At 36.0% G+C, this 13,100-nt stretch overlaps 1 protein-coding gene across 2 annotated transcripts in view; it reads left to right on the top strand.

Moving 5' to 3' along the window:
• The window catches only part of MYOM2 (myomesin 2), a 75,678-nt gene that overhangs the window by 31,041 nt on the left and 31,537 nt on the right, over positions 1-13,100 (top strand). Inside the window, exons 14-20 of one of the 2 annotated variants that reach the window (XM_090136298.1) lie at positions 1,309-1,436; positions 4,693-4,876; positions 6,199-6,373; positions 8,661-8,782; positions 9,548-9,568; positions 10,211-10,398; positions 12,861-12,987. In XM_090136298.1, the coding sequence (XP_089992424.1) occupies positions 1,309-1,436; positions 4,693-4,876; positions 6,199-6,373; positions 8,661-8,782; positions 9,548-9,568; positions 10,211-10,398; positions 12,861-12,987 (945 nt within the window). The remainder of the gene's footprint in view (positions 1-1,308; positions 1,437-4,692; positions 4,877-6,198; positions 6,374-8,660; positions 8,783-9,547; positions 9,569-10,210; positions 10,399-12,860; positions 12,988-13,100) is intronic. The other variant, XM_031610932.2, reaches the window with a different exon arrangement.

Below are 13,100 nucleotides of genomic sequence, written 5' to 3'. Positions count from 1 at the left end.
CTTTTTACTACACTCTGTTGTGCAAACGGTTATTTTTAATGTTTAAAATTGTTTTCTTGACTGCAAATCAGCAATTTTGTCTTAGACTCATCTGATTCATGTGCCTTTCTTGAAGAAAAAGTATCTGCAGGAAATCAAATATTAGAAAACACTAAGAAAAAATATGTTCTCTTCGGGTATGTCAGTTTACTTTTAGAAGTTTTTGACTGGAAAAGTTTTTGACTTTAAATGTTTCAACTGCAAAATATGTATGATGAAATAACTAATAACTTTTTTTTTTTTTTTTTTTTTTTTGCATTGTGAGCCCTATAGATTCTAGAGATGTTTATAAACACAACATTGTTTCTGCAATTTAAAGATTACTATTAAAACATGTTTCTCTTTTTTATTGTTGAAATCTGGAAATTTAGGGTATGTATGCTCCCTGTTAGTATGAGAAATGGGTAAACTGACCTTAAAACAACAAAATGTTTTCCTCAATTGTAAGCCATAAAAGAATAAAATATTTGCAGGTATTTGACAGTTTCTGAACTGTTATCAAGAGGAAGCTTCATTCAGAGCTGTGTAGCTATGTCTGAAGTGTTCCTTCATAGGTCTGGGCATTACAGCACTGTAATCCCACTGGCATGGAAACTGGCTTCTTCTCATGCTGTGGAGGGTGATAGTGGACAGGAAGAGCCATGCTGAATTCCTTCGGCCTGGAACTGGGCATGCAGGTCCTGCCTCACCTTCCTGATGGCCCTGCAGAGCAAGAGGGGGAGGGTTTTGGTTAGGCCACTCCAACTGGAGAGTCACCAAAGGGCTCTACAGTTTTTAGACATGCTTTAGGCTGGCTGGTAATACCATCGCATTATATTGTAATGAGTTCTCTTTCCTTTCCTGCTTTTCACTTTGTTTTAAGCTGTGTCTCTTCTTCCTGTTCTTCTTTTGCAGATATTGTCTAGTTGAAGTTCTTATATTAACACATTGGGCTTCTGTCTTTGATCAAAAAATATAACTTATTTGCATATATGAGCAGATTTTTCCAAGGCATTCTGCCCAGCAGATAAAAGTAATTCAGATGTGATGAAAGAGAAAAAATGTGTGACAAACGCACAGCTTGTCAGGGACATATTTAACTTTTACTGAAAAAGTAAATAACCAACTCAATTCCTCAAAATGGAATTGAAGTGAGCAAGTGCTCTGCAAGTATGATATCATAGCTGAGATTGTGCTGCAGGGTGGGAGGTCAGAAAGATGAGCTGTAGCATGAGTTGACTCTGAGGTTAATCCACTGTTTTACACTTGTTATGCTTATTACTCTTCCAGGCGATATTCAGATTCCAGGCCCTCCCACCAATGTACATGCTTCAGAAATCAGCAAAACATATGTTGTGCTCAGCTGGGATCCACCTGTTCCTCGTGGCAGGGAGCCACTGACGTATTTCATTGAGAAGGTACTGTACTATACAGAGGCATTTGATGATGAAGGTTTTCATTGCCACATGCAGTTATATTCAACTCATTTTTAGAGCTGCAGAATGAACAATTAAACTAGCACTTTCTGAAGTCTTGCAGGATTTAGTGGTGGGAAGTTAGAGAGGCCTGGACAATCAAATGATTTAATGAATATTGAAATTCAAGATTTGGGGAAAAGGTTACCACTCTGCAATTTGATTACTGCTGTCTGAAATGAGAACAAACTACATGTGTAAGGCAGCAGTTTAATGGAAAAAAAGCCATCTTAGATTTCATATCCCTATAGACAAGACTGCCAGTTTACACCTTGCCTGTATTAAAGGGATGTTATGTTAGTCTTGCAAAAAGGCAAGGAATAAACAGTGACTCATAACTTGATACCCACCTTTCGTTTTGCACATTTACTGCACCTTCTGCTATAACCAAATATTTCCAGTTTATTCCCCATAAAGCTAGTAGCTGTGTCTCTCAGATTCACTGTTGCCCAGCAGTCTTCTTTGTTGCCTTCCTCTTCCCTTGGACTTGATAAGGAACTTTGCTGATCACAGTAGGTATTTGTTCTCCCCTGTAGGCTACAAAGATTTAGATACAGCTGCCCCCAACTCAGGTATCCAAATTATGTTGAAATACAGCCAGACGTTGTAGTCTTTCTTCCTTGCAATGTTTTGCCATCACTTCACTAAGTAAATTGGACCTCATACCTGACCTCTAAAACTCCTACATGCCAAGCTATATTTAGTTTTTATGAATGATGTCTCTAGCATATGCCTCCTCTTAATGATTCACAAACAGTAAAACCATCCATAAAACTGCCACACGTTCAGTTTCCATCTTAAATATTGTGACAGCATTTTCTTAGGACCTTACTGTGCAAGCTTTTTTTTTTTTCAAAACTGTTCAGCACATTCCTTTGAAGTTCATTTCTTAGCCAATCATTTTGTGAGTATTTCCCCACTTTTTGCAGCCTATCATCTTGCCTTCCCCTTCCAAATCACTTTGAAATCTTCACTTTTAGAGCCCTTCAGCTCTACTTTATCAGTATATACTGCCAGCAGGGTGCTATAACATGAAGATCACTCACAAGATTTACCAGAAAGTATGTTTATGATTTCTCCCCTTCTGTTTCTCACATTCAGGAAAAGTAATGACAAATCCCATAGAAATAAGTGTTTTGTTTTCTCTCTATGCAGCAAAATATCATGTTATTTCTTATTTGTACTTATGCCTGGATGTAAATATCTGCTCTGCTCTTATGTATAAATATAATGCAAACTGAACTAAGAATTTTGAATTAGATTTTAGTTCTGTGTTGATAACTCAACTGAAAATATTTTTTTTATCTCCAACTGTGATTTCCAGGAAAAAAACAACCAACCAACCAACCAACCAACCAACCAACCAAAAAAAAAAAAAAAAAAAAAAAAAAACCCAGCACCAAAGCATATTTTCAGTCACAGTCTGATAGAAAGTGTGGGATTTATCTTAAATTTAGCTGCCTATAATCTGAGTAATTTACCTTCTTCACTTTTCTGTAGCAATGAAAGAGAAACCAGAACTTTGTATTAGATAATGACTTGGATGAGGTGAGGCCCGAAAATACCTGCTTGTTTCCAGAATATGCAGGACTCTTCAAGATGAAAAGCTCAGATGAAAGTTTCTATTGAGTGGACATTAAGATTTAATTGAATTTCAGTATAATTGTGAATTTGAAAATACAGATATCTGCATATTTTAAAGGAAGCGCTTTATATAGCTTCAGAAACACTGTACAGCAGTGGCAGAAAGGAACAAATGAGTCTTAATTAAATGCCAAACTTACTGAGAGAAACTGAGAATGAAAACTAAAAGGCTATTATTATTAGGAAAAAAAAAAAAAAGCGTTACACTAATTAATACCTGACTGTAAAATTCTTTGGCATATAAATAACTTGTATATGTGAATAGCCCAATCAGTACGTAAGTGTATGTTTGGTTTTTGCTTTGCACAGTCATTTGATAATTTAGGAAAGCACATTTTCTAATTAATTTCAAATAACGAAATCTCAGTCCTGAGTAATAAAAGTTTTTAAAGGCTTCAGGAAACACAAATTGAAAGTGAATTCAGCATAGCAGTGTTCCCTTAAAGCCTTTTTAACACATAAATTGGATCAAACTGCAGGGTAAAATATGATATTGATTCTTGCCTCTATAAAACTGAAATGCAACAATTTATGTTTTTCATTCCAAAAAAGTAAAATAAAATAAAAAAGTTGAGATTTTCCATCTTATTAAAGAAGAAAATGTTACATTTTTGTTTTGCTATAGACAACAGTAGTTGAATTTATTTTGATACATGAGCTCCAGATGTTTACTTTTTTATTATTTACCTATAGTAAGTCTCGTAATGTACAGGGTAGTTTCCAAGGACCCATTAAACATTATCTCTTCTGTGAGAAGTCTGCAGTCTATTAAATTTTGTTCTTGGAGTCTTAGCTTGATAATTTATGAAAATTTAATTTTTACGCACGTTTCTGTGTTGGAAGGCAATTTATTTATGCTATTTACTGGACGCTTGCATTTTACTAAACATATCGAACTACAATATGATTAATCTTTGTTTTGGGTCAACAAATTACCTGGGGAATCTAATGGACAGCAGAACTTTCTGAGAGTGATGGTTTGCTGGCTCTGTTCTAAGTGCAGTTTTAATACTAACTAGCTCAGCAACTATACCAAAAGCAGTGTAACAGAGAGTATTCAAAAGTAATTATTTCATTTGATGAATGATTCTAGGGATGTGACCTTTCTAAACAGAGTACATAAATATATGGCAGACTGTAAAGTAACTTCAGACCACAACATACTTTTCTGCTGGATTATACTAAACCTTTGGGTGTTCAAATAAATTTTTCAGAGCATGAGACCTTTGGGACCAATCTTTTGGGACTAATCATAGCTCACAGTCATGGCCCTAAATGAAGGTTAGCTATATGCACAAGAGTCCATATATTGAAGTCTAGACAGATAGGGAGACAATGAAGTACTCAGACCTTTCCTGTAGAGTAATTGAATGCACAGTTATGAGAATTTGCATATGCTAAAGCAGGGCATTTGAGAGTAATCATCCTCCATTAGTTCATGAACAAATTCATGGCAGGATGCAATACAGCAATATGTTTATTTTTGACAGTTCCCAGAAGTGATTTGCAGCTTTTTTTCTTTCTTTCTTTTTTTTTTTTTCTTCTTTTTTTCCAGTCTATGGTTGGCAGTGGAAGCTGGCAAAGAGTCAATGCACAGGTTGCTGTAAAATCTCCTCGCTATGCAGTGTTTGACCTTGCAGAAGGAAAACCATATGTCTTCCGAGTCTTGTCAGCAAACAAGCACGGCATCAGCGATCCATCTGAAATCACAGAACCTATTCAACCACAGGATACTGTTGGTAAGGCATTAATTGTAAGGCATTAATATTAAATACAATTGATATTGTACAAAATATAATGAGACAACTACCATTGTAATTAAATTACTCTGATTACAATAATAGTAATTAAATTCATTTGCATTCAATATTGCAGAATTTTAAAAAGACCAAGTTGTTAAAGTTTGAAAGCATTCCAAAATTTTTCATATTGCTGAGAACAGTAGTTGCTAAAAAGTTAAGTGAATTTTAGTCATTCCTCATAGTGCTCTACACATGTGTTATATACTACTTAATTTCCTACATTTTCAGCTTGATATGGTAGCCTTTCCTTTCTTTCCTAGTATTCCAAGTTGCAAATTACATCTGGTGCAGAATTCCTATGGCATGCAGATGATTAGATTTCAGTGATGAGGAAAGATATACATCTTCACGGTCAATGGTAACATTCCACATGAAAATGAAGTGTGTATTTTGGGGCCACATTCAACCACACAAGTGAAAATTTAGGGAGTGGTTATTTCTCTTGTTGCTTAAATATCTGGTCTACTCTTGAGGTTTAGCAAAGCTTAAAAATGACAGCCTCATGTACTGACAGCTGTTTCCTTCAAAGAACATGACTTGTTAGTACACATGCTAGAAGCTGAAAAAGTTATTACAATATCTGATATACCACAGTGCAAGAAATGTTTACAGATGTAGCCTTAACATTTATTATAATTTTTAAAACAGCAGCCCACTGCCTTTTTTCTTGATCTCTTACTATACAAAATGAAATAAAATCATATTTTGCGTTTATGTATTCTTGATTTGATATTTCATTAATGGATAAAAAGTATTTAAACTATTCAACATTCCCTAAAGTAGGAAATAATAACACTGTATTTATTTAACTTAGTACAGAAAATAGACTACCCCTTAGAGGTTAACACAAGAAGTTCTGAATAAATCATCATTACAGTTGAAAACTGAAAGCAGATGATTTTATTTTAAAGAGAAACTGCAGGAGTACTTCCAGGGATAGAGTTAACCATCTGAGCTAAAATGCATCAGATACACATGACTTCATTTAGTTTCTAGCACAGCATTCTTAAGGGTAGCTGAGACAACTTCATGGGACTGCTAAACATCATGTACAGATTATGGGGTGGCTTTTTCTCTTGAGTGAAAACTAGAGGGAATAAGGAGTATGCTAGGCCATCATATAACAATAATAACATAGCAGAAAAAAAATCTTAGCCAAAGTAATTAAATATGGTATAAATGTACAGCATTGAGTCTACTTTCACTTATTTTTATTTTAATGTGTTTCATAATAATATATATTTTTCTCTTTTTCTTAGTTGTCCCATCAGCACCTGGTCGGGTAGTCGCCACAAGGAATACAAAAACATCAGTTGTAGTCCAATGGGACAAACCAAAACATGAAGAGAATTTGTACGGCTACTACATTGACTATTCTGTGGTGGGATCAAATCAATGGGAACCTGCTAACCACAAACCTATTAACTATAGCAGGTATTGACAATACTTCTGTATTTCAGGGAGATTTAAGAACTGTAGTTAGTTTTAATTCAGTTTAACTGCTAAGCAATGGTGTTCTCATTAGTTGTGAATGATGAATGAGTGTGAGGAAAAATAGTCTGCAGATTCTGAGCTAAACTATGCTGGGCAAACTCTTCCTTTCCTTGTCCACCTTTCTATTCCTATTCTATTTCTAAATTGGGAGGCATTTTTGTCTATTTGATTAATCATTAAATAAGGTTCTAGAGGCATGATTCTGAATGTCTTGAGCATGAGAAAACATAAAAGTCTTAAAGTCTTGGTTATGTTATAAAATGGACAGATCTGATGCACCTGAGAAAAAGTATGAGGAAAAGGAAAAGAAGGGACTCATAAGCTTTCCAGATTGGTTTTCTTAGGAGCTCAGAGTACACGGACATCAGGGCAAAAGGGCAAGCTGTGTCTGCTATAAATTGGGTGTGGAAAGTACATCTTTTGCCAAGATCACACTGCAGGAAATCCAACTGTCCAGTTGCAGAAATATCAGGGTTTTCTGACTTGCTACATCTATGGGTAAAGGACATTATCTCCTTTTTCTATCTCTCTTGTCAAAATGCTAGACCTGTCTATACTTCTAATGATTTTTTTTATTCTCTTGTGGAAATATCACATTTAATATGTCATTCTGCAGGCAATTTTGTTTGAGACAATCATTATTACTTTTGTTGGAATCACTCACCAAATGCAAAGTTTACTGAATTACAGAATCTGAGGTTGGAAGAGAACTCTTCTAGTGGTCTTCCAGTGCAATCCCCTGCTCCAGCAGAGTCATCCAGAGCAGATTGCCCAGGACCATGTACAAGTGGCTTTTAAACATCAAATTGGAAAGTCATTAAAGCTGGAAGAGACCTCTAAGACCATCTAGTCCAACTGTCAACCCATCGCTACCATCCGCACTAATCCATGTCCCTAAGTTCCACATCCACATATTTCTTGCATGGGCATCTTCTTCCTGGGCATCCTGTGCCAATACCTCACCTCTCTTTCAGAGAAGAAGCTTTTCTTAATTATCCAACCTGAACTTCCTCTGGAGCAACTTGAGGCTGTTCCTTTTCATCCTATCATTAGTTACCTGGAAGAAGAGATTAGCCCCTACTTCACCACAACCTCTTTTGAGGTAGTTGTAGAGTGTGATAACGTCTCCACTGTGCATACTTTTCTTCAGACTAAACAATCACAGTTCCCTAGGCTGATCCTCCTAAGGCCTGTGCTCCAGTCCTTTCAATGGCTTCACTGCCCTTCTTTGGACACAGATCTCCGAAATCTCCAAGGATGACACTCTGTAATCCCTCCAGAAAAACCTGTACCAGTGCTCTATCACCAATGCAGCAGAGAATTGCATCATGGTGTTCAGCGGGAACCTCCTATGTTTCAGTTTGTGCTGGTTGCCTTTTGTTCTGTCACTGGGCATCACTGAAAAGAGGCTGTCTTTGTCCACTCTGCACCTTCTTTTCAGAAATTTATAAATATTGATGTGATCCCCCGAGTCACTTCTCCAGCCTGAAAACCCCAAATCTCTCAGTCTCTTTTCATAGGAGAGATGCTCCAGTCCCTTGACAATCTTGATAGCCTTACTCTGGACTCTTTCCAGTATATCCATGTGCTTCTTCAGTTTAAATGTTTAAGGCATATTTTCTTATGGGTGTATAACAAGCACGTCATATTCTTTAGTATATTTTGTCAGTTACTAATTAATTTTGAGGTGACTTTGTGTTCTGCTGAGTCCTTTGGTAAAACAATTTGTTCAGAGAAAAAGTAGAAGACTAACTGTTGGTCAGAAGGGTAGGGACAGCACAAAAGTTAGAAAATAGTGAATCCATCCTGCACTGGGATATTTCTGACTATTCTAATGCTACACTAATTGCTCAGAACCTTATAACATAACTGAAAGCTTCTTTGGATGGTTACTGTGAAAATGAAGTGAAAACTATAGTGTCTTCCAAGAATAGATTAGAATTTGGCAAGCCAATATTCACATGAAAGATACTAGAGTTGGAATGATTCCATCCAGTAGATCAGCACTAGCAATTCAATATGAATCCTCTGGCTGTTTTTCCAGTGTTACATCCAAATACATTGTATTGGATCATAAAATTATATTTTAGTTTTCCTCCTGGAAGTATTTTCCTGTGTGAAGCATTCATGTTGAATTTGTGGTTGCCAAGATTTCATGTTACAGCAAAGAATGGTTTTATAGGATATATTAAAAAAATGTGATGCTATTTTTGTTTTTTAAACACAGATTTGTTGTTCATGGTTTGGAAACTGGTGAACAGTACATCTTCCGCGTGAAAGCTGTGAATGCTGTAGGATTCAGTGAAAACTCACAGGAGTCAGAGGCTATAAAAGTACAAGCAGCCCTGAGTAAGTACAAATTGGTGCAAGTAAACTTCTTGTTTCTTTAATGAGTTGCATTCAACAGCCAGCTCATTTACTACAACAGTATATTTTGTAGTCATTGAACACATTTCCTCACTGAAGTTTATATTTTGGGTTGTGGCTGCTGCACAAAGAAAAGATGATATTAAAAACAAAAGTTATTCATACAGTCTTAGAAATATTGAGTCAGATTCATTATAATGCCCAGGATTCCTGCAGTTCCTCATCTATAAGAAATAAACAGTAAATCCTGATGTTAGGTAGTAGCTTCTGGGTGACTTGGAGTGGTGCAAATTAGTTTAGGATGGAATCTGCTCGATTTAGAGAGTTTTGGAAAACTTTATTACTATGTGGCTGGACTAAACAGAAAATTGCCTTGGGCTGTTCAAGGTCAGAAAGCAGTCTGCCTCCTCTTGTACCCTGCAAGCAAAATTCCTGTGTGAGGACAACCCATGGTTCTATTTCCAGTAGGAATGACACATGGAGAGTAGAGGGCTGAAAAAGTATTTACAACATAAAGTATACAGATCTGGGCAATTTTCATTTCTTCACTGTTTCAGTTTCTTACTAAAATACTTAAAATGGAACAACTTCTTCCCAGTCAAATGGCCTGCACTTCTTAGGGAAGACCAACAAGTAACCTTGTCAAAAATACTTTAGAAGTTTTACAATTCAGAACAAATATTAAAGGATGCCTTCCTAACTTTGCATGAGATGTTACTGACAAATCTACTCTTGAATTTTTTTTAGGGCGAAGTGTGTCTCATATGGGTAGGTGGGGCACAAACTCATTTATATTTGTCACTCATATTTCATAAATGCACTCACACCTTTTTTTTGTCACTGTATGTTTTGAAAATGAGAGTTGCATGGAGTATGTCACCAAACACAGAGCAAATGGACCTTATAAAAACATACAGGATGTGAAAGGCTTTAGCTGTCTTAAAAGAAATTTTACAGCTATTTGTAAGGAACTTACGTAGTTCGCTACAAAAGTAATGCCTCATATTTATTTCCATGGAAAATTCAATAATTACAAAGAGCACAATAACAATATTTGATAGATCAAATTCTCAGCTACAAAACACTAATTTTAAGCATGTTCACCACCATTAGCTATGCATTTTCACTAGCGTTGAAGAAGAGCCTGAATGTCACACTTGTAAAAATTTGGACCAGCAGAGGTGACGCGCTGTTGCTGTCAGCACTGCTGAAACACACCGCCCACTGCTGCACTGTGCTCACATCCACTGTTATCTCTCCAGAAACATTCAGCAAGTGTTGATGAATGTCAATCTTCATCCATTTCTTCTTACCACCTCCAGAGAGGGCAGGACAATAGGCAGATGTTCCATACAGGAGCTTCCATATTTATGTTTGGAGATGAAATTAATTTTGATTTTTTTTTTATAGCTTGCCCATCGTATCCTCATGGCATCACGCTTCTGAACTGTGATGGTCATTCAATGACCCTTGGCTGGAAAGCACCAAAGTACAGTGGAGGTTCCCCAATCCTTGGTTATTATATAGATAAACGGGAAGCTAACCATAAAAACTGGCATGAAGTCAATTCTTCCCTTATTTGCCGGACAATTTATACGGTTGGTACTTTTTAATCTTTAACTTTCTGAACTTGGTTTGTACTAATTCTTTGCTCTTGGCAGAGTTCTATTTTTATGTAGATAAATTTAAGATTTAAATTTACTTACTACAATACTAGCAGGCCACCCCACTGTGTATTTTGGAATGTAACAAGTGTGAAAGCTGGAGTAGAGACGCAGTAAATCAGCATCATCGTTACTATGAAATTGAAAGACTGATATGGCCATTTAGATGAGGAAATTTTGAAGAAAATTTGTAAAGCGAATTCCTCACAAAGAACAAGATGAGTTATAGAATGCTTCATAAAATGAATACAGTTTTCACTAATGAGTAGCATGTGTATCACCACTGTAGTAACATCCAGAGATAGGACAGCTGCATTTAGTAGGACAGATGATCATGCTGTCTGTAGAACTGGGAACTTGAAAATGGAATGCAGATGGGCTGAAAACAAATATATTGAGCCCTGTTCTTTCTCTCAACTTTTGCCTGCACCTAGGAGTATATAATTAAACTTATTATATACTCCTATTTCTAAACCTAGAAGTATATAATAAAAGGTTTAGAAATAGGAGTATATAATAAACCTACCGTTATGTCTAATATCCTCCCTTCCAGTGTACCAGATCAGTAATTTTAGTTTTGAGATAAATTACATCTGGGAGCTCCTATAATTTATTCAGTTGGTTAACAGAAGAAATTCCTAGTTAACTTGAATGAGGAAAGATTAGGAAGATAGGATATAGCAAGTAATTAATCAGTATGATGCTTATTAAACAATCAGATTTTTTTTTCTCAATGAAATTCTTGAAATTATCTCTGCAAGCCAGCAAATTGTCTGCCAAGGAATAAATAAGTCTTTAGGAAAAATTTGACACTAAAGTAAAAAACACTGCTGGTGAATTCAGAAAGAATGTTTCATGCATAGAAAGCAGTCAGCAATACTCAAGTACACATATGCTTGTGATTGAGTTTATAACTGGCATCTCTGACATAGCAGACAGAGAATGGATAGAGAAATAAAAAAGGATAGATAGGATAGACTAGAAATGGCAGTGTGAAACAATGCTTTTCTGATATTTTCAATTTTTAACTCATTTGTAAACTTATGAGTAATTATGGGAAACCATTCAGAGCTTAATTTGATATTTAAGTCTCCATCCTGCTTGTAGCTGGATTTGTACCTGGAGGTGTATCATACATTATTTTTGTGGACTGGAATCTGCAATACTTAAGGGAAATAAAAGCAAGACAGCTTTTAGTTGTCCAGAATATTTTATGACACTGCAATCAGACAAAGCCCTCAGATACACAGTATGGCACCAGAAAGTCACTGAAGTGTAACTGTCTCTGATTAAATAATTCTATGGGAACCCACAAATATTCTTTCCTTAATAACCTGGAATTTCAAAGTCATATTTACTGGCTGAATTATTATTGTTGTAAATTACAGTATATTGCTCTTAATTGTCAGGAAATCCTGTCTAAACTGTATCAGTGCACGCTTTTACGTAAGCTTACTCTGTTTGCTTTGGCATTACATCTAATGCTGCCTCAGATCATCAACCCATCATATATTTGTTCCCCCAGAGAATACAGCTATAGTTTGTTTATTCATGAAAATTCAAAACTGTTCAGTATCTATACCAGAATTACTGCTGCACTTTCCTCTTGAGGTATAAGTGATTAAGTATAACTTTGATAAATTAATCAAGAGGACTGAAATGTTAAAAACTTGTTCATTGTATTGAGGTGGTCTGTATTAAGGAGGTACTCAGGGTGTCAAGACTGCCTTACACTGATACACTGATCTCAAAATCTGAGATGGTGATGTGAAGACACGCTCACTGAATGCCTGGTTTCACTTACCAGGCAGAGAGGTAGCATGGATTCTGTTTATCCCACTTCCAGTGCTTACTTCCTCACTATTTAATGATAAGTAACATTGAGAAAAATGCACATCGAGCAAGAAAAAAAATTGCCAAGAGACACTCTTTCCCAAAGTTATACCCATACACTACAGCTATTAGTTTCTCATTGTTTCCCTCTCTTCTCTGGTCAGTCCAATATGACCTCTCTAGACCAAAGAAACGTTTGAACTCTTAAGTGAATGATGTATAAATATTACAGGAAACTATCTTCAAACACTCCTCCCGAAGTATCTGCTGGTGGCCATTCATTAATTAGGTTCTCTGGACCTTTTTGCTCTAACCTTTCATAGCTTCTCATGCCAAAATGTTGATACTTTTAGGATGATGTGTTTGAAAACATGGAAGTACAGCCTATAATACCATAGCATGTTTGGGTTAAGAGTAAAATCCCTAGGTTAGAGCCTGCCAGTACTCTAGACACAGCAGTAAATCCTGATAATGAATTAACCAATGGCAGAATGCTTATTTTTAACTATTTCACATATTTAAACACAATAAAACATAGCTTTTGATTTGTTTTCTCCAAAAAGGTAGAGGATTTGACAGAAGATGCCTTCTATGAGTTCAAAATTGCTGCTGCAAATGTGGTCGGAATAGGTCATCCTTCAGATCCCAGTGAGCACTTTAAGTGTAAAGCCTGGACTATGCCAGAACCTGGTAAGTCTATTAGTTTCTCATGGATTAAGTTTACAATAGACTCCTTATACAACCCACGTAATGCTCTAATAAAACTGTTTGATGTCTTTTCTTTCATTTGTGCCAAACTACCA

This window comes from Phasianus colchicus, chromosome 2 (genome assembly GCF_987193195.1).
Source record: "Phasianus colchicus chromosome 2, bPhaCol1.hap1.1, whole genome shotgun sequence".
In the NCBI taxonomy this organism is placed as follows: domain Eukaryota; kingdom Metazoa; phylum Chordata; class Aves; order Galliformes; family Phasianidae; genus Phasianus; species Phasianus colchicus.
The sequence above is the reverse complement of the archived record's forward strand: the minus strand, read 5'-3'. Positions and strand labels throughout refer to the sequence as shown.